This window comes from Phocoena phocoena, chromosome 8 (genome assembly GCF_963924675.1).
Source record: "Phocoena phocoena chromosome 8, mPhoPho1.1, whole genome shotgun sequence".
NCBI classification, from domain to species: Eukaryota; Metazoa; Chordata; class Mammalia; order Artiodactyla; family Phocoenidae; genus Phocoena; species Phocoena phocoena.
The window spans coordinates 102,488,774-102,508,884 of NC_089226.1; the positions used below are offsets into that span (position 1 = coordinate 102,488,774).

The window sequence follows — 20,111 nt, forward strand, 5'->3', positions numbered from 1 at the left end:
GGTGTCCACTGGGCTGGCCCTTGCCTCTCAGACAGGGGCAAGTTCCAGGCCTCTGTTAACAGCAATATCCTGCCATCCTGTGGCTCCTCCCGGAACAGGCTCTGCCCACAAGGCCCAGGAGGCAAAGAGGGGTGGGGGCACCTGACATCCCCTGGGCCCTGAAGGTTCCTGCAGCAGAGGTGAAAGATTCCCCTGTGGCTCTGGGGGCATGGGCCCCTCGGGCAGTACAGCTGAGCCCCACACGCGTTGTCAACCGCAGCAGAAGAGTGGGGGGAGCAGCCGGGACCTTGAGCCACAGGCTGGCACCAAGGGAGAGGCAGAGGGAGGTCAAGGGGCAGATACAGGGGCAAGTCGGAAGTCATAGGGAGAGGAAGGAAGTGGAGAGGATGCAGAGAGAAAAGAGGAAGAAAGGGTGAGCAGAGGGAAGGAGGAGCTGGACAGAGTGGGAAGGGGAGGATGTCGGGGTGAGGGCAGGGGTGCCAGGCCTGGAGTCAGGTCACGGGGGCTCTCTCAGGGCCAGCAGAGTCTTCACCAATGAAGGGTCCAAAAAGAAAAAAGAGGGCTGGAAAGGCAGGCCGATCCCCTGTTGGAGAAGAGGTCTAGAGAGGAGCACAGTTCTTCCCCTCCCCAGCAGGGGAGCACCGGGGGGGGTCCATCTGTCCAGAGAAGAGGTGTCAGCTCCAGGCCCACCCCCTTGCAGTGACCCCACCCGCAGGAGCCACTACTCCAGGGGGGCTTAAGGGGAGCAAACTCCCCTTGAAGATGGGCCCCCAGGAAGCAGGCAGCACCATCCCAGGGGAAAGCCGGGAACTGTGAGTAAGTGGGAGAAACTGCCCTCTGGTGCCCACACCCACCCGGAGCGCAGCTCAGGGAGCTGTAACTGCTAATCTGTTGGCTAGAAACCCACGCCTCACGTTCGGCAAATGGACAGAAGCGATTGGTCTGCAGAGACCCACCAAGGTCCTGGCAGGACACGGAGACCAGGGTGACGGTATGAATGTGTGATAAGACTGGTGGGAAAAAGTCATCTGCATGGAAAGGAGCTCAGGAAAAGAAGCCAGGCTTCTCTTTCTGCAGCCCACCTGCCCCCCACCCAGGCCCCAAGGACTGGAGGTGGGGGAGAGAGAACGAAGGCTCCAATGCAAGGAGCCTCCGGAGCCCGCTGGCTGGAGTCTTGGAGGTGACACCACAGAGTGGCAGCATGCACTCCGGCGCAGCCCTCGTTCACAGCCATCTCCCCAGCAGCCCAGCCTCAGAAGGCGCTCAAGACCTACTGAACAGCCCCCCATGGGAACAAGGCACCGTCTCATGGTCCCAGAGATTAAAGGGCTTTGGAATGTAATGTGCATTTAGCCTGGCTTACAACACAAATGAGAGTCAGGCTTGCTCTGTACAGCTCAAGAGGGCAGAACTAGGTCCACAAGTAGGAATTTCAGAAAGGGAAGCTTCCACCAGGGAAGAACAACCCAGAGATTAGAATCACTGAGGTGGTCAGCTCAGAGATGGGATGCTCCTGACACGGAAGGCATCTGAACAGAGGTGGAGAGCCTCCCATTGGTGGGGGAAGGCACAGAGGATGCACCCACGGGGGCGGGCTGAAGGAGGTGCCTTCTGAGGGCCCCTCCGGCTTGGAGATTCTTCAGTTACAATGAGCCATTCATGTCATCCTCACTAGGAACTGGGATTGCCAACGGGCACACCTAGAGAAAGGCAACTCCAGGGGGGTGATGAGGGACAGGCCAGGCTGGGCACTGGCCCCAAAGGCCACGCCCAAGGTAGAAGGAACCCAGGAACCCAGGTCACACTGGAACAGGGTGAAGAATCCAGGGACTCTACGGTCCTCTAAGGACAGAGACCAACCACCCTGCTCAGGGCCCGTAGACAGCAGAGCTCCGGGAACTGGCTCAGCGTTGGTGTACGTGGTGGAGGCTGGGGCCGGGGCAGGAGGCACAACCGGCTTCTCTGGCACCTCTGCCTGGATGGAGGCAGCAGCCTTAGGCCTTCTCGGCCCTCTCCAGCCCAGCAAACACCCAGGCACCTGAGGTTGGCACTGAGCGCCTCCTCCTGCCACATGGCCAGGGGCAGCTCCGCTCTCTTCAGGACCAAGTCTGCGTCATTCCAGTGAGCCCCTGGCATGCTGCACAGCTGCCTTTGGGAGCCTGGCTTCCCTCACTACAGGATGGGACCACGAGGCCAAAGACAAAGCCCGCCAGGCTCCTCTCCATCCTCCAGCAGCAAGTCCGGACCAGGACCGGGGCCTCGGTGGAGCAGGCCCTGGGTAGCAAGGATGGGGATCAGAATGGGGCTCCTGAGGTGGGGCCAGCTTGGGTCATGCGATGTGGAAGCAAGTCCCAGGCCTGGCTCTAAGCTTAGGTCCCTGTCCCAGTACGATTTCCCTTCCAGTCGGCTGGGTCTGTCTTTATGTGCGTGGCTTGCATCTATATAACGTCTTCACTCCCACTATTCCATTTAAGCCTCAAAACCACCACAGAAAAGAGGCAGCGTGAGGATCCGTATCCCCACTTTACAGACAAAAACAGAGGCTCAGAGAGGGGAAATGACTTACCCAGCAGTCTAGGAGATCAGGGCTAGAACCCAGATCTTCTGGCCCCAGGCCCAGTGCTCTTCCCATCATAGCCTGAGGCTGGTGGCTGGGTGTGGACCACCTGTGTGCTTGTGTGGTTCACACAGAGGTCACACGCCTCCCTGTACACACATCACTTGGTGTCTGTGGACAGATGTGTCTGCAACAAGCATTTGGTCACGGCTTGTCATGAGCCGTTAGAAATGGCATTTCTGTGGATGGAGGCGGGCACAGCAGGCAGCGAGAGATGTGGGAGGACTGTCCTGCTGGCCACCTTGTTCCTTAACTTCTAAATACTTATGTGACACAGACAGAAAAGCATATCCATGGGAAGAAGAGGGTAGATCCTGAGGGTGAAAGGTCCCGAGGGCCCCCCAGAGGGCACTGTCCTGGCCAAGGCTGCTGCCTCCTGTCGAACCTGAAGGAACCCACGCTTCTTCACAGGGAAACTAAGACAGTCCAAATGAGGAAGAAGCATCTGCTCTCCCTGCAAATAGAAGGCCCCAGATCCCCCTGCAGTGTTCCCACCAAGTACAGAGCCACGCGCTTACCACACTGAGAACACGTGCCAGGGTGAAGGGGTACCTCACCTGGGCAGTCTGAGAACCGCAGGGCCACGCACGGGGTCCTGGGCTGGCGCCTTCCTCCTGTGACCATTTCAGGGGTGCCAGGGGCCGTTGTACAGACCCGTGGAGCGCTGGCCAAAGGGTGTCTCCCATCCCGCTTCCCACTGCCACCCACCCCCCACCCACTCTGTAGGCTGTGATTGCGGTCAGAAGCTGAGCTTCAGGGAACCCTAAAGTCCCCCACCTCCGGGGCCCTGGCCGCCTGCACACCTCCCCACCTCCAGCCCCCGCCTCACTCAGCAAATCTTTGTCCTAGGAGTACAAAGGCCAGGTGGCCAAAAGGGGAAAGGACACACTATAAATTTATTAGCAAGGTAATGGGTCCCCAAAAGGCCACAGTCTGTCCCCCAAATGCCCTGGAGACCAATGTTAAGATAGACTCCAGATAAATATTTAAAGCTCAAAGCTCCGTGTTCTCTCCAGTTGAGCATTCTAACCTGCTCAGAAGAGCCCAAGTTCTCCTCCAGGCCCAGGACACAAGAAGCAACCCCAGGGGCCTGAACTTCCCACATGACAGGCCCTTGGGTGCTACACTTCTATACGCTCAAAGGCTAGCCTGAAAGGGACAGATGTGACCCCAGCCTGGGCAGCTTAGGCCCTCTAGCTTCCAGGGTTCCCCTGACTGAAAGCTCCATGATGGTGGGACCTCACCTTAGTCACTACTGTAGCCCCAGGTTCAGAACACACTGGCACTAAGAAGGTGTCCCATAAATGTCAGATGAATGAGTAGCCCTGCTGTTTTCCTTCTGACCCTGCCCACAAGAGCTGAAGCCCACGGAGAGTCCAACAGGTCTCACGGTCCCACCACATGGATGCCCCGGGGACTGCCAGGTGAAGTGGAGCTGTGCCTCCTCTGGGCAGGGGCAGAGGCATCGAGCCTTCAGGTGGCAAGGGCCCCTGATGCCCCTCCACCCCCCAGCTCTGTTAGAGGCAATGAGGAAAGCACCAAACCTCGGGGCAAATGGCCTGCGTTTGAGTCCGGGGTCTTCCCTGACCATCACTATAGCTTTGTGATGCTGGACAGGTCAGTAGATGGATTTCACAATCTATAAAACGGGCAGCTATGGGAACTCACATGTGAAAGCAGACAAGGGGAAGATGACATGTCCCCTTGTGCATACACACACACACACACACACACACACACACACACACACACACACACGGCTCTCTAAACGCAGAGCAGACGAGGGCGGCTGTGTGAGGGCTGGGTCCTCCTGTCTCCGGATCTGCCACTGCACTGAGCTTGGGCTGAGCACCAGTCGGTGTCTGCGATGCTTCACGAAGGAATGAACCAACGTATGAGCAAGTGGATGAGCTGACAACCAGGAATGAGCTACGTCCTTACATGTGCACGTGCAGAACAGATGCCTCCGAGACCCAGGAGCTCCCCGGGAGGGTGGCTGTCACACCCCAGACACATTCGGGGTCCCCCTCCCCACAGTGCCGCCGAGAGCGAGGCATCGCCCTACACTGTGCCTCCTCTCTGGGACGAAGTTCTCAGGGGCTCTGACCAGGGCTGGCGCCTCCCCACCACCAATCTCTCACTGGCACCACCACCAACTTCTCCAGACAGAGGGGGTGTGGGTGAGAGGCAGGGTCGGGGAAGGGGCCAGGGGCGCGGGCAGGGCGGTTACCGAGGTTGACGGTGAGCTTCATCTGGCCCCCGTCCAGCTCCAGGCGCAGGGTGTCAGCTGACTCCCTGGAGGTGGTGGCCATCATGAGCCCGTAGGCCCGCTGAGACATGAAGCGCAGAGACACGTCCTCCGCCTCCGTGTGCACGGCGCTGGGCAGCACGATCTTCATGTACATGGAGCCATCGTAGCTCAGGACCGTGGCCTCTGCCCCAGGAGTGGGGGGAGGGAGAAGGGGGGGGACAGGCAGAGGTCAGTGGAGGGAGAGAGAAGACCCAGAGAATCAGTGCAGGGATGGCAGGCCCAGGGCTGGTCTACAAGGGGCACAGGGATGGGCAGGGGGCACCGGGATGACGGCCAGCCTCACCTCTCTCACAGACCCGCCCCAGAAAGCCGGTCCCGACGCAGTCACAGACGAAGCGGTTCCAGCCCTCTCGACAGATGCCGCCATTGCGGCAGGGAGCGGAGTTACACTGCTTCAGCGTCTCCCGGGAGCAGAAGGGGGTGACGCCCACAGCCGCCTGCGCCTCAGCCAGGCCCCGGAGGTCTCGGCTACGCCCATCTATGAAGAGGTCCCGCACGCAACCCACGTAGCCAGCCCGGAGCGCCGCCGTCCACACCTCTGGGGGCAGGGGCAGGTCCACCCGCCCGCCTTCAGGTAGGCCGCCCAGGTACAGCTCGCTCTCCAGGTCCAGAATCTCGCTCTCCCCGGTGGCCAAGAATGGCGTGCTGCGGCTGTTCACTGAGATGGAGCCTGCAGATGGAGTGAGAGTGGGCTTCAGTGGGGAGGGCAGGACTGAGAGACCCCACAGGCCAGAAAAGGATGTCCTGCCCTCACACCTCAGGCAGCCCTGGGCTGCAGACACTGCTTGACAAAGGTGCCAAGTTCAGGAACCAGTGTGAACCAGCCCCAGCCCAGCTGTAGTGTGCAGTGGGCCTCTGTCCGGACTCCTCCTTCCCACCAGAGCAAGTCCGCAGAGGATGTACAGGAGGTGGACACGCCCCCAAAGGGCTGGATCCTTCACATGTCCTTCCCCCAGCCAGCCCCTTAGACCAGGAGTCAGAGGCAGAGACCCCCAAGGAAGCTGAAAGGCTTGAATCCAAAGGGCTTCCCCCACTAACATTTATTGAGCTTTAATGACTATATTTCCAGGCACTTAGCCCATCATGTATATCATATCTCTTAAGTCTCACGGTAACCCTATGAAATTGGTCCTTTACGATCCCACTTTGAAATGGCAGATGAGGCTTAGAGAGACTGGGGAAGCTGCCCAAAGTGCCGCAGCGAGTAAGGACCAGAGCCAAAGTACCACCCACGTGGCAGGACCCCAGAACCTGCATCTCCCACCCCCCGACCTGGAGAGATAGTCAGGCTGATCGGCTCCTGGAGCCTGTGAGACAGGACAGCAGCCAGGAAAGGGAAACCAAGCATAGAGCTTCTGCGTTGTAAGAGTTCTTTGGATGGAGAGGCTGGTTATCTTAGAAAAAAGATTTGGGATCAGGTGCGAGCTTCAAAGCCTTTCCTGAGATCTCAAGAAACCCAAACCTATACATTAGAAGCTTTATTCCGTTCGTAATTTTTATTCCATACATTCTCCTTCCGCTCTCCTTTCTCAAGTTTGGAAGAATTCTTTAAAAGATAAAAATAAAAAGTCTGCCTATCTCAGAGGGGCTAATAAAGAGAGGTAAGGATGGTTTGATCCACGCTAGGCCTGATCGGGCAGAGATCGGGGGTGGGGAGTGGTAAGAGACAGCATGGGCACCAAGCGTGGAGTGGCAGGAGCAGGACCAGGGCCTCCTCTGCACACTTGGCTCCACATCTGGAGCATGTGCTCCTCTGTGCAAACCCTTCCCTGCACCAGAGAGGCCCTTCCCCTGGGCCCCATTTTAACACCATGGTCCCTGGCTTGTCCTCCCCGACAAGGTGTCCGATCCCCACTGCTCCTCCCGGCCCCCCAAACGTGGCCCCCAATCACCCACACTTCTATTTGTAGCAGGTTCCCCAGGTGCTTCCACCCACCCCTCGTGGGGCCTCCTGGACACGGACACCACCCAACTGGACTCTCCACAGACGAACAGAATATGAAAGAAAGAAGGGGGTGGAAGGCTATGGTGGGGAAAGGGTGTATAATGGAGAGTCAGCAAAAGGAAATTAAAGTGAATATAGGTCTTCTTTCAAGGTCACTCTAAAACATGGAAAGGGAACAAACCAAGTGTCCCACGACAGATGGGTAGATAAACAAAAGGTGGTCTATCCATACAATGGAACGTTATTCAGCTGTGAAACAGGAAGGAAATGCCATCACATGCTACAACGTGGATGAACCCTGGGGACGTTATGCTAAGTGACATAAGCCACACACAAAAGGACAAATATTGTGTGATTCCACGTATAGGAGGTCCCTAGAGTAGGCAATTCATAGACAGAAAGTGGGATGGTGGTAAACAGGGGCTGGGGGACGGGGAGTTAGTATTTATGCAGACAGAATTTCAGTTTGGGAAGATGAAAACATTCTGGAGATGGAGGGTGGGGATAGTTACACAACAGTGTGAATGCCCTTAATGCCACTGAACTGTGCACTTAAACATGATTAAAATGGTAAATTTTATGTTATGTATAAATTACCACAATAAAATTTAGAAACATGGGGAAGGTCAAAGAGAGCTTTGTTGGAGTGACTGTCCCAAGTCTGTGCTGGTGTACACGAACAAATGTGGGCCATCAGAAATGGTCGGGGCTTCCCTGGCGGCACAGTGGTTGAGAGTCCGCCTGCCAACGCAGGGGACGTGGGTTCGTGCCCCGGTCCGGGAGGATCCCACATGCCGCAGAGCGGCTGGGCCCGTGAGCCATGGCCACTGAGCCTGCGCGTCCGGAGCCTGCACTCCGCAATGGGAGAGGCCACAGCAGTGAGAGACCCGTGTACTGCAAAAAAAAAAAAAAAAAAAAAAACTGGTCAAAGTGACCCAAGGACTAGCCAGGGCTGGTGTGTGGGCTCTGGAGATCGAGTGAGGCTAAGGAGACCACTTCCTGAAGACAGAGAAGAGCGGAAGGCCCTGGGGTTCTATGCAAGGCCTGAGCAGATTTCCAACCTAGAGAGTTACAGATCCCCTGTGTGGAAACCCTGGGAGGCAACAAGTGCTCTGTGAAGACTCCCTGGTACCATCATGACACAAAACAAGGGGACGAAGCCATTTACCGCAAAGCCTGGGGAAGCCTCATTTCCCTGAGGAAAGGAGAGGAAGAAACAAGCAAGCCCACGAGAGGCCAACATCTCCGGGAGCCATGGCAGCCCCTTCCTCCCTGTGTGTGCGGGGACGCTCACTCGACCCAGACTTGAAGCCCCGTGCAGCGACAGCTGGGGGAGCATGAAAATTTAGCTGACGTTGATAAGAGCTTAAATTGGATAATGTGTCAGTTCTCATTTATATCAATTCTTTCTCTTATGTCCAGCAAGATGGAGAAGAGTAAAGAGAAATAGGCAGAAAACAGGAAGAGGATGGGAAAGGAAGACTGAAAAAGAAGAGTGGAGGAGGGGTGGCAAGAAGCAGCAGACGATTCAAGAGCAGCACCTGCCCGGCCCCAGTGCCCTCCGCCTCGCTGCTTTACCGTGCAAGAACCTCACCACGCGGAGCGTGGCGTTTACTGTCTGTGTCTCCCCACTGGAACACGAGCTCCGGGACAGCCGAGACTCCAGCTCACCACTGCCCCATCCCAGCACTCTGGACAGCGCCTGGCGCACAGTAGGTGCTTGCTAAATATTCAAGTGAGTTAATAAATAAGTTTGAATGAATCTAGATAGAAGGGAGGCAAGGTTGGGAAGTTTTTTTAAGAGAACAATATAGGGACTTCCTGGTGGCCCAGTGGTTAAGAATCTGCCTTCCAGTGCAGGGGACGCGAGTTTGATCCCCGCTCAGAGAACTAAGATCCCACACGCCACAGGGCAACTAAGCCCGTGCACCACAACTACAGAGCCCATGCGCCTTGGAGCCCACACGCCACAACAAGAGAGAAGCATGCACACAGCAAATAAGACCCGACGCGGCCAGAAATAAATAAATGTTTTAAAAAGACAGAGAGAGAGAACGGGATAACCACTGTGTTACGCACTGCACTAACACTTATACAGGTATTCTCTTGATTTTCCCTCCTGAGCACCCCAGTTTAATGATCCTTTTATAAAGAAGGAAACCGAGGCTGCAGGGGCTTGAGGGACGGCCTAGAGTCACACACGCAGGAAGTGGGAGCATGAGGTGTGTGCCCGGGTCCGACTGACTCCATTCTTTCCACCAAGGCACCACGCAACAGGGACAACAGAGGGGCTGGGAGGGCCAGGGGAGGGCGGGAGGAGAACAGCCAAAGAGACCGTCAGGGTGGGTGGAGAGGGGCGGTCAGGGGAAAGGGGAAGGTCCAGAGGCCTCTGACCTTTGCGCCCGTCCCTCTGGAAGTCCACATGGCACCACTCGCCGTCGTTGACCTTGCGGCTGGACGCCCGCAGCTTGATGCCCCCAGACCCCATGTCCAGCAGAAGGTAGAGGTAGCCGTCCAACAGCTCCATGGCAACGTAGTCAGCCCGCGGGGCAGCCCCGTGGCTGCCGGCCCCAGCCCCGGCCCGCCGGCCCTGGCTGAAGAGCAACAGCCCGTTGGGCTCAGTGGTGCGGAAGTCTAGCGAGATCGAGCCGGTGCGCTTGGCGCTCCAGCGGGGCAGCGCCACAAAGGCCTCAGGGCTCTCGAAGGTCACAGGGTCCAGGGCAGCCACATCCTCACAGTGGAAAGACAGGTCCCCCTGAAGCTTCATCTTGGGGTCTCCTTCCTTTGCCAGGCGGGACAGCTCCAGCTTGAAGTCATTATTCTTATACACCACCTGCAGGGAGGGGTGGGGGTGGGATGAAGAAGAGGAAGCAGTTTAGGGCCTGGCCACTCCTGCCCGGCGGCATGGGCCCCTGCCACCCAGCCCCGGGCCGTTGTTCTAGAACTGCACGAGCAGAGGCTGTGAACAGCACCTCCCTTGCCCCACTTATCTCTGTCCTGTCTCCCTGCCCAGCACAAGCACGGCGGCCCTCGGCGCTGCTGAATTGCAGTCCGTAATAACCACAGGACAACCGCCACTGACGTTTGGTTGACATTTACGCTCTCATCTGCTCCTCACAGCCGCCTTGAGAAGTTAAGTACTGACCACTCATTTTACAGACGAGGAAACTAAGAGTCAGACAGGTCAAGGGACCTGGCCAAGGTCATGGAGCTAGTGAGTGGACCTTAAACACAGGTCTTTAGTGTTCACGTCCACCACTCTTGCCTCTGTACACAGCTGCCTCCGAGAGGACGGGGGCCTTTGGGGCTCAAGGAGGCAAGAGAGAAGCCGGAGTCAATGGGCCTTAGGTTTTGAAGAGAGATCTCCCACCACTGACCAGAAGGAACAGAGGCCCCAGGCAGCTGGCCGTCAGACCGAATCGCACTGCAGACAGGGTTCCCGGGCTGCCCCTGGCCCCCTCCTGGCCCTACTCACATCCTTGAGGCAGCCCATGAAGTTGTTGCTGACGGGCGAGCCCGGCAGGTCCGCCGTGTTGGGGCTGCCCCCAATGTAGAAGAAGTCGTCAGAGCCCAGCATGGTGTAATCCTCCTGCGTGTAGCCTGTGGTGGTCAGGATCCCGTCCACTGAGATGGTCACCTGCCCAGCCCAGGGAGGGAGGGGGAGAGACAAGGAGACAACCGGCATCAACTCCCTGGGAAGAGCCTCGGGCTGGGCAAGGGAGGGGCCGGGGGGCAGCAGGGGAGGGGGACCCCCCCATTTTTATGTCTGCTTGTCTCGGAGGAGGAACAGTGGGGGTGTGGGGGGGAAGTGGGGGAAGGAGGCAGCACAAGATTTGATGGTTTCAGGGTGGGCTAAGGCCCAGCTCGGCAGGCAGAGGCCTGAAGGGCACTCGAAGTGCTCACTGTGAACAGCACCAAGAAGTGGCTCCGGACGGGAGTGGGAGCTTCAGGAAGGGCCCCAGCAGGGCAGGATGCAAATGGCGCCCTCGATTCTCTCCTCTTGAAGGGGTCTCTGGACCCCCATGTGATTTCAGAGCATCTTTCATAAACAAGGCAGAGAAAACCCACTCTCCTGGGGTGCTGGTGGCTTGGACTCCCCTGCAGCTCTCCCTGCAGGGCGTGGAGGAGTCCTTTCAATCTTAGCCAGGAGGGAGGTGGACAACAGCAAGGGCATGAGGAACAGGAACCCAGATATTCCTGGGGAGACTTGGAACTTCCTGGGGGACACATAGCACCCTTCAGGGCTGATTCCCACCAGCACCCCCCTAACTGGTCCTAGCCCCCTTGCTGAGTCTGTCTCTTTACTCTCCAAGTCACTCCCTTGTCCCCCAAGGAGAGGGCAGCCGTTGGCCTATTCATCAGTCTGTCTGATTCATTCACCACCACCATCATCGGGGCCAGAGTAAGGAACAGAGGGGGACAGGCTAACCTCATGTTACCTTGACTCTGGGCTGAGAAGTCAGGTAAGAAAGCAAGATGGGTAGGGATGGGGGCATACCTGGTGCTCTGAGGAGGTGAAAGGGGCTCAGTAGTGGCCTGGAGAAGGCTGAAGTGACCTTGGGGGGCAGTGACAATACAGGGAACTCCTGATTCCCTGCTCCCCAGACAAATGTCCACCTGACCCCTGAAAAGTCCAGCCGTAGGAGCATCCCACACCCAGCCAGGTTGTGGGGAAGAGCCAAGGCCAGGGGACCATAAGCCCCCACTCTCTGAAGACTGTGGATTAGGACGGTCAGGGTCCTGCAGGGCTGATCGGGAAGCTGACTCGCGGGGAACCCGACCCTGTGCTTCTGCAGGCCACAGCTCACCCCAATCCCACACTCCAAACATGCCTCAGCACCCCCTTTTTGGGCGAAGTCTGGAGACTGGGGCCTTCTAATCACAGCCCGTGCTGTCCTCCCCACATCAGTCCATACCCACATGCCACCAGCCATCTTCCAGTGACTGGTCGCCAGGGTTCCACTGTTGCAGGGCCGCAGAGTGGGTGTTAGGAACACCTAAGGGACATGGGCAGAACGGGGCCAAGGGGAACGTCCCTCACAGGCCCCTCGAGTCCCCCTCGTGCTGGGCTGGAGCCTCACAGTGAGAGGGGAGGGGCCGAAGGGGCCCCCTCCTGGGAGCCATCAAATCTTGTGCTGGGGGGACTAGGTTCAAGGACAGAGGTAAGGGGGTGTCTTTGTGGAAGCGGGCACTTTGAAGCTTTTGAGTCTTGTTTTGAGGGGAGGGTTGGTCATTATTGTTTATTTCTTCTTCCCTCCACCCCACCCGAGGCTAGGAAGTGGAGATCTGGGTGGAAAAGGGAAGGGTCAAAGTATTAGTCACAGAAACATGCAGACAAGATTAGAACAGGCAGAAGGGGGCTGGAGAAAGGGCAGAAGGGGGCTGGGACACAGAGATGGGGGTAAGACAGAGAGGCAGGGGGAAGGGGCCTCCATCCTGCCCTCCATCTCCACTCCCGGGGCTGCACTGAGGGACCAGGAATTGGGCCACTATTAGTTCCTGAGCCTGTGTCTGGTCACCCCAGCTAGAGAGTCAGCTCCTGAAGGCCGGGCCCCTGGCCTGATGTGTCCCTGTAATCCTACTAATCCCAGCACAGTCCAGGGGACACGTCTCCATCATTAAAACGAATGCCAAGCCACCTTGTGACCCAGGGCCACACTTGGCTCTCACTTGCCTGTGTCCCATCTATGAACCCAGCGCCTCGGGGCCTTTGGTGGACAGAATCTCAGTCCTCCAAGACTGATCTGATGGGATGACCCTGCTCCTGTGCATGAGGAGGACCCTCCCAGCCCCAAAGCTCCCCCAGAAGAGGCTCTTCCTCGCTCTATATATACGTCGGCCTACCAGCAGCCTGAGCCACTCAGGTGTCTCCCCTCCCCAGCCCCAGAGGCCAGGGCACCAGCTACTGGCATCTTCCTCACCCTATGGGCCCTCTTCCGCCGGTCCATTCGGCCAGCTCACCTGCCTTCGCCCTCAGAGTTAGAAGGACCTGACTTGCGGGGGGGCCCTCCTCAACTCCCCTCCAGACTGGGCACAGATCTGACCTTGCCCGCCATGGCTTTACGCAAATCACCACCACGCGGTGCCCCCTACTGGGAAAGGGCTGACTTAATCCCTTTTGTATCTGTCCCTATTTTAGAGCCACCCGGCCCAGGGGTGGGGAGAGGGTAGCAGAAGGCAGGGTAACACAGGGTGCACAGAGGAAGGGGGGGGTGGTCAGCCTGGGGGTGGAGGAAGAAGAGAGAGAAAGGGGGAGACAGGCACTGGGTAGAAAGGAAGCCAAGGGTCAGGGGAATGGAGGAAGGTCTCTGGGGAAGGCAAGGAGGGAGATGACTGAGATTAGTAAAACCCGACTGTTCCCTCAGACAAATCAAAGTCCAGACACAAAAATGGCAGGTTCGTTAGTAAAAGCAGGAAACAGGGGAATAATTCCCCCGGTCCCCCTCCACCCCAGGAGTTCATGATGCCCCTGCCCCCCAATCCCCCCGCACAGCTTCTGGAAGGGGTGGGGCCAGCAGGGGAAGAGGGCAGAGGGGGGGCATGCGACACAGAACAGCCACCACAGCTAGGATGCATGCAGGTTAGAGGGCCAGGGTGGGGGGCCTGGCCCAGCAGGACAGGTGAGAGAAAGGCAGCCACAGGTGGGAAGGCATGCGGGACCGGGGGGCATTGGGAAGAGCCGAGATGGAGGCGAAAGAGCTGTAGGGGTGCAGGAAGGAGAAGCTTCCTTTCAACGGAGGAAGGGAGAGGAGCCACCACTAGAACAGAGACATGTACAGGTTGAGAAAGAAAGGGATGGGACATTAGACTCAGACCTTCCTCCCCAGAGGGTGACCCAGACACTCATTCCCACCACCCATTCACCACTGATCACTGATCACCAACCCCAGACACGCCTGCTCACACATCACGTCTTACTGAAGGCAGTGGGAGGGAGTCTTGACAGGCTCATTTCCAAGCAGAATCCTTTTCTGTCATCAGAACCACGGCTAGCACCCCAAGAAACGGCAGGTACCCTGCACCCAACCCACACCAATCCACGCAACACAGACAGGCTGGGCCCTGAGTGGAGCTGAGTAGGACAAGAGGAATAAGCCACAGCTCTACCCTGGAAGAGCCACGGCCAGCCAGGGATGAGGGGAAGGAGCCAGGAGACTCAGGAGCCCAGCGCCCAACCTCCGCCGTTCCCCAGGCACGGGGCAGGTGGCTAGAGGTGGCTGCAGGGGGCAGCCTATGACCTGGGTGGGCTCTTAACCCTCCCTACTGGCCCCACCTCTCTTCTGCTCCTCTCCCCCTTAGGCAGGCTGCTAGGATGTGAAACCAGGTCTTGGCCACAAATCCACTCGGGCATTCCATGCCCACCGCACCCCTGGAGGAAAGGCTATGGAAGAGGAAAATACCCCTCTGACATCATCCAGAGCCTTTCCCAGCTCCCTGCTACCATCACACGGTTGCTGACCTTCCTGGGAGGGGGATTATTTGGGGGAGAATAAGACTGTTTTTAACCTGTAGGTAGGCTAGATGGGCTTTGGGGAGTCATGACACCCCTTGGCATTGTATGCAAACGGCTTCAATGGGCTTCTTTTTCCTGTGAGAGTCCACTGCTGTCACCAAATTCTCAGGAGGTTCCTGAGCCAAAGACAGGTAAGGACAACTAGTTTAAGAAGAAGGTCCTGGCCTGCCCTTAGGACTGTGGACGTGGGAGCATGAGGGCATGAGGGCATGAGGACGGAGGACAGCCGAGGGAGCGTGTGCAGCCCTGTTACATGTTTGAGTTTAGCCATCTGCTTGGGGTGGGGAGAAGCTGCAGAGAGAAACAGGTTGGAAAGACACACCAGGAAGATGACCTAACCAGCAGTGATAGCCCCACGGTGAATCCTGATGACTGGATTTAATAAAGTTTGGGAACAGAAACTTCAGGTCACAAATCCTGAGTTCTCCTGTGGCCTTTACCATCTTCCAGAACAATCTCATTTTACATCTCTGACTCTCATCTGTAAAAGGGGTTTAACAACTTCCATCACTCCTGCTTCTCCCAGGCTTACTATGAGGATCAAATGAGATCAATAAAGCGAAAGCACTGAACTCTTCCACTACTTGCTATATGACCCCAGGCCTTCTTGGGCCTCAGTTTCCCCATCTGTTAACTGGGAATAATCTCTGCCTGCTGCCTGCAATCTAGGCATTCGTCGAGTTTAAATGATATTCAAAAGGTGAGAGCTATTTAGAAGAAGCAAAGCCTCCAGTGTCACGAGCAGAGAACACTTCTTTCAGCCTGACCACACCTGACCCAAACTTCTCCACTGGTTGGCCTTTTTGATCCGGATCCACCCTCTCCCCCAAGGAGGAATACTCAAATAACAAAAAGAGTCCATATAAAGAAGTTAGTAAAAATAAATACAAAACCAACCAGAGTCCAGCTGAGGAATGCCCGGGAATCAGAGCAGGTTGAACCCTGTCTCTTTGGGTGCCCGGTTGTCTGACTCCATTCTTGGCTGAAAGAGCTGATCCCTGGGACAGGTATCTGAGGGTTTATGAGGCAACTCAGGCCACCCATGGGCACCAGCTCCGGTTGCCAAGCAGTGATGCTCACGCTAGAAAGCGTGGACTTTGGAGACTTAGAAATTCACAGGGACTTTCCTGGCAAGGGCTGAAACCAGACAGGGTTGTTTGCTTCTTGACCAACTTAACCAAGTCATTCCATCCTTCCCAGGCCCGATTCCTGGGGCATTCTGGGGTTTCATGTAGTTATTTTGGGACTGATTCCCAAGAAAGGACGGTAATAGGATCTCCAATGGGGCCAAATATGCTGTATTCTCCAGGGTTTGCTATGAGAAGGGAATTGCTTCTTTACAAAACATCCCTGCCCTGGAAACACGGAGATAATCAGTTAATATCTCATAAAGCTTAATAAAATTATAATTCCCTTTACAGAGTACAGACGCTTTCACTTCCATTCCCCTTCTTGATCTTCACACTGACCCCATGACATAGGCAATGCAGGTATATCAGCAGCTCGTTTGGTAGCTGAGGAAACAGCTTTAGCCCCAGTTCACACAGTTTTTAACTGAACTGAGACTAGAAGGAAGGGGAGGTTTAGGGCCCTGATTCTCAGATGGTATCCCCAGGGGTTGGCTTTATCTTGCCTCCCTTCTGTCCCTGAAGTCACAGTTCAGCTGTCTAGTGAAGCTCTGTAAAGAAAGAGTTCTAAATGCCCAGCTCCTAACAGGTACTCAGTGGCCTGGCCTGAGGTGTGGGCAGCAGTGAACTCCTAGCAGCAGCAGCTGGAGAACAAGGCCCGTGGAGGAGCCGTGCTGGGACCACCACATGGCTCCACCTAAACACTGGGACGACAGAGTGGCCAAATGAGGTCTTGGACTGGGGAGGGCTAGGCTGGCCGTGGCCACGGGCACTAGCTCAGGACAGGGCAAAGGATGGGACCACCACAGGTCTGTGGGTGCAGGGAAACACAGACCTGCAAGAGTATCAGGACAGGCCAGATGTGGCCTCAGAGGCACATCCTCCTGGGGAGGTGGGGGAGCCACTCAGACAGGAAGCCTTGGCTCTCATGCTTCCCTCCTCTGCAGCCAGGCAGCTACGCAGACCTGGGAGGCTGGGAAGGCCAGGCAGCTGCCCCAAGCAGCGTGGGCCCCGTGGGAGCAGACACGTCCAACTGCAGGGTCCCCAGCCTGGTGCTCAGTCACTCTGCATTATTAATAGGCGATGACTAACTGCCTGCTGCCGCAGAGCCAGGACCGGGCAGGCAGGAGGGAATCCCGGGGGATGGCGCACAGCAGGGCCTGCAGGCATACGCTCCAAGGGGAGGTGAGGAGCAAAGGGCCGCCCTCAGCTCCTCCCCTGCTCCTGCCCTCCCTGTCCCCACAGCCCACCCCCTAAGAGCCCTCACCAGCTCAGAAGCACACGGTTCACGCAGCCCCCGGCTCACACCGGCGTTTACACTTGTAGAATCACCAGCAGAGAATCACAAACACACAGTACAGTCTCCCACTAACGCCCCCTAAATGTCACACCAACATTTACACACAGTCGCACCCACACACCAACACACACCAGCTGTGTCTACACAGACACCCACACCAACACTCACCGGGACTGAGCCCAACCCAAACAGAGGAGCTTGGCGACAAGTACCCCGGCTTCACCCCAGCTGAGCCTCCTCCTCTCACCCCCTCAACAGGGAAGGGAACCAACCCCGGTCAGAGGCCATGCGGGACAGGCAGGGGGCAGACAGGGGACAGGAGATGGAAGGGAAGGAAGGAAGACAGTGTGAGACACAGTGTTAGTCAGAGCAGCAGGGTGGTGGGGGAACTGGACACTGTCCCTGGTGGGGGGAAAAGACCATTCATGCCATGCAAGATGTCGGGGGAGACGGAACCAGGACCCCTCAAGACTGAGAAGTGAGGGAGGGGATGCTGCTTCTTCCCTGGCAGCCAGCATGGGGCAGCTCCTAAACTGGTATGAATGGTGATTTGAAGGAGCTCTGGACCGGCCCCAGATGGCTCTGCATCCCCCAAGGCCACCTCCCTCGCTGCAGCCTGTGGAGCTGGCTGCCACTGGAGGCCTCACCCCCAGCCCCCTCCCCCAACTCAAGGGGCCTGTCCGGGAACTGACAGTCAGCAGAGCGTAGCATGTCATGGGATGGTGTTTTCCATGGATTTTCAGGAGATCAAGAAAGAAGCTAAATCAAAGAAAAGAAACAAGGGGCAGGGCAGGGGAGAAAAGGAAAATAAAGCAATAAAATAAGCAGCCTGGCATCGGGGCTGGTCTAACCAGAGCCAATGAACATGGGGACTGCCCCAGGTCTCTCTGGCCAGGAATCTGAATTCAGAAGTGGGGGGTTAGGGCAGGGACAGACCAAATTCCTCAATTTCCGTTTGCTTTTGGATTTGAGTTTGAACAAAAAAAAAAAAAAAAAAGAAAGAAAGAAAGAAAAGGGAAAGAGAAAACTAAAAGAGAGAAGCAAAATCTAAAGATTGTCCAGGACGCAGAAAACAATAGGAAGAGCAAAACAACCAAAACCAAACGGGGAAAGGAAACGAAAGAGGCAGAATCCAACAGTTAAAAAAACCCACGGCAAACCAAACGGTAAGACAATTAGAGTGATATCTACCAGATAATGCAGTTTGTTTACCATAGCGTGTCCAATGCCTGCGTGCTTCACCGGAGATATGGGGGAAGGGGGTGGGGTGGGGGGTCAAAGAAAACAACAAAGACAACAACAAAAGAACAGAACGAAAAGAAAAGAAAAAGAAAATGACCAACTGTGAAACTCAAGGAAGGAGGAAAAATATATATCCGTATATGTTTGGTTGTTCAGACCCTCCCACCTTAAGCTCAGCTGAAGTATTTTGTTTAAAGAAAATTAAATTATAATGGGAGGGAGAAATAAAACACACACAAAAATTAAATCCCTTCTCCCAATCCCCTCCCCCCCAACCCTCCTCTGGATTCCTCTCCCCGCCATCATCCCCTCCGGGAAGAGCCGGCTGCAGAGAAGGGGAACAGTTAAAGACCTTGGTTAGTAGAGAAGAAAACAACAAAAGAACTGGACCAGGAAAGCAAAGACTTAAAGATGGCCACATTCCGCGATGAGACAGAAAGGTTAGTTCGGATTTTCACGCATACCTTGCCCCACCTGTCCCTGCCCATCCCTTGGTCCCCCAGGTTATAAGCGTGTTAGTCACACACACAGAGTTGGCAACGGGGTTTTCCAACAGAAGGTGAGAGAGGGAAGGCAGGCAGTTAAGAAGCAGACCCAATTATGCAGTATTAGTAAGTCCTATGGGCTGAAATGTTAGGGAGTTGAGGGGAAGGGAGGGAGGGGAACAGGGTGTGAGAAAGGGATGGGCTATTGACTCAGGGAATGGACGGATGGGTTTGTTGGCTAACTGGTCAACCAGATGGCTTTCCAGAGAACTGGCTAAAGAGCAAGTTGGTACTGGCCAACTGGCTGACCAGTGACCATGTCGAGTTAATGGGTTAACTGGCTGGTGATGGGCCAGCTGGCTGTCAGACTGGGAGAAGAGTGGCCAAGGCCCCCAGAGAATCCCAGGACTGGCTCAAATGAGAGGCAATTTCATTTGGAGGCAAGGAGAAGGTGTTCCCAGGGAGCATAGGAGGGGATATGGGTGTCTGCTTTTCCTGGGGATAGAGGATAGCAAATAGATCCAGGGAGTCATGGTGGAGGGAGGGGCAGCTCTGTTTTTGGCAGGGGGGTGGGGGGAGGGTTGGGATATTTTTCTTCCCATTTCTGTTCCTTGAGAAAGGAAGAAAGAGTAAGTCACCACCAGAACAGGGAAAAGGAAACTTGCCCTCCATGGGCTGGCAGAAAGCTCACTCTCACATCAGAGCTAATCATCCCAAAACCTCCTCCCTCCCCTCCGCCCTCCCACAGAGAACTGACTCCTCCTTCCTGCCTAAACTGACCTTTCAGAGCCCATATTACCCCCAAATTTCCCCCAGTTCTTCAATCACCCCATGCCTATTCTCTTATGCTCCTCTGGGCAGCTGTTCCTCCCAGAATGAAGTACCCCCTCACCACCACCACTCCTATAAGTCCCTGGAATTGGTCAGGCTTTCCCAGCAGCCCAGCCTCCTTCCACACACACCCACAGACCCCCGTGCCTCTGCTCCCCACAGCCAGCAGCAAAAATTCACTCCCCCCCACATACCACACCATAAAAAGGAGCAGAGAGGCCCACCTCCCTCTAAAATCCCTTACTCCTCTGTAAACTATAAGCCAGCTTCTTCTACCCCAGACTCTAGAGGCCCCGCCACATAGCCCCGCCCCCATGTGGCTTAATGTTCATTTCCTCTCCTCATGGTCAAAGAACCACCTTCAAAATTACCCTTTGAGGAGGAGATGGCAAAGGGGCTGAGGCAGCTTCACTTAGTGGATCAGAGATATTGGGACACTACTGCTTCATGTCCATCAAATACTAAACTGTGCGCCCGGGAGTGTGACTGTGAGAAGGAGAGGTCTTCTAGAGACAGATCCATTAGTTAGAGAGTTATTATAACCAGTGGGCACAGGACTAATTCAGTAAGACAATTAATAAGGGCCTTGTATCATTAAAAATAACAGAATTCAATATTAAGCAGCTAGAAGAAGTGCTAAATAACCAATATTAACTATTAGTGATGCAGAAACAGTTTACATAGCAGGAAGACAAGAGTCTAACTGCAGATGCAGAGGCTGGAACAGGGGATAACACGTG

The 20,111-nt window shown here is 55.8% G+C and overlaps 1 protein-coding gene across 7 annotated transcripts in view; it reads right to left on the bottom strand.

Moving 5' to 3' along the window:
- The window catches only part of NRXN2 (neurexin 2), a 98,801-nt gene that overhangs the window by 48,575 nt on the left and 30,115 nt on the right, over positions 1-20,111 (bottom strand). For 4 of the 7 annotated variants that reach the window (XM_065881922.1, XM_065881926.1, XM_065881928.1 and 1 more), the window contains 5 exons: positions 18,026-18,049; positions 10,349-10,510; positions 9,268-9,706; positions 5,212-5,598; positions 4,848-5,051 (listed from right to left, as the gene is read on the bottom strand). In XM_065881922.1, coding sequence (XP_065737994.1) covers positions 4,848-5,051; positions 5,212-5,598; positions 9,268-9,706; positions 10,349-10,510; positions 18,026-18,049 — 1,216 coding nt within the window. Of the gene's footprint in view, positions 1-4,847; positions 5,052-5,211; positions 5,599-9,267; positions 9,707-10,348; positions 10,511-18,004; positions 18,050-20,111 lie in introns of all 7 variants that reach the window. The other 3 variants (XM_065881923.1, XM_065881921.1, XM_065881927.1) reach the window with 2 other exon arrangements.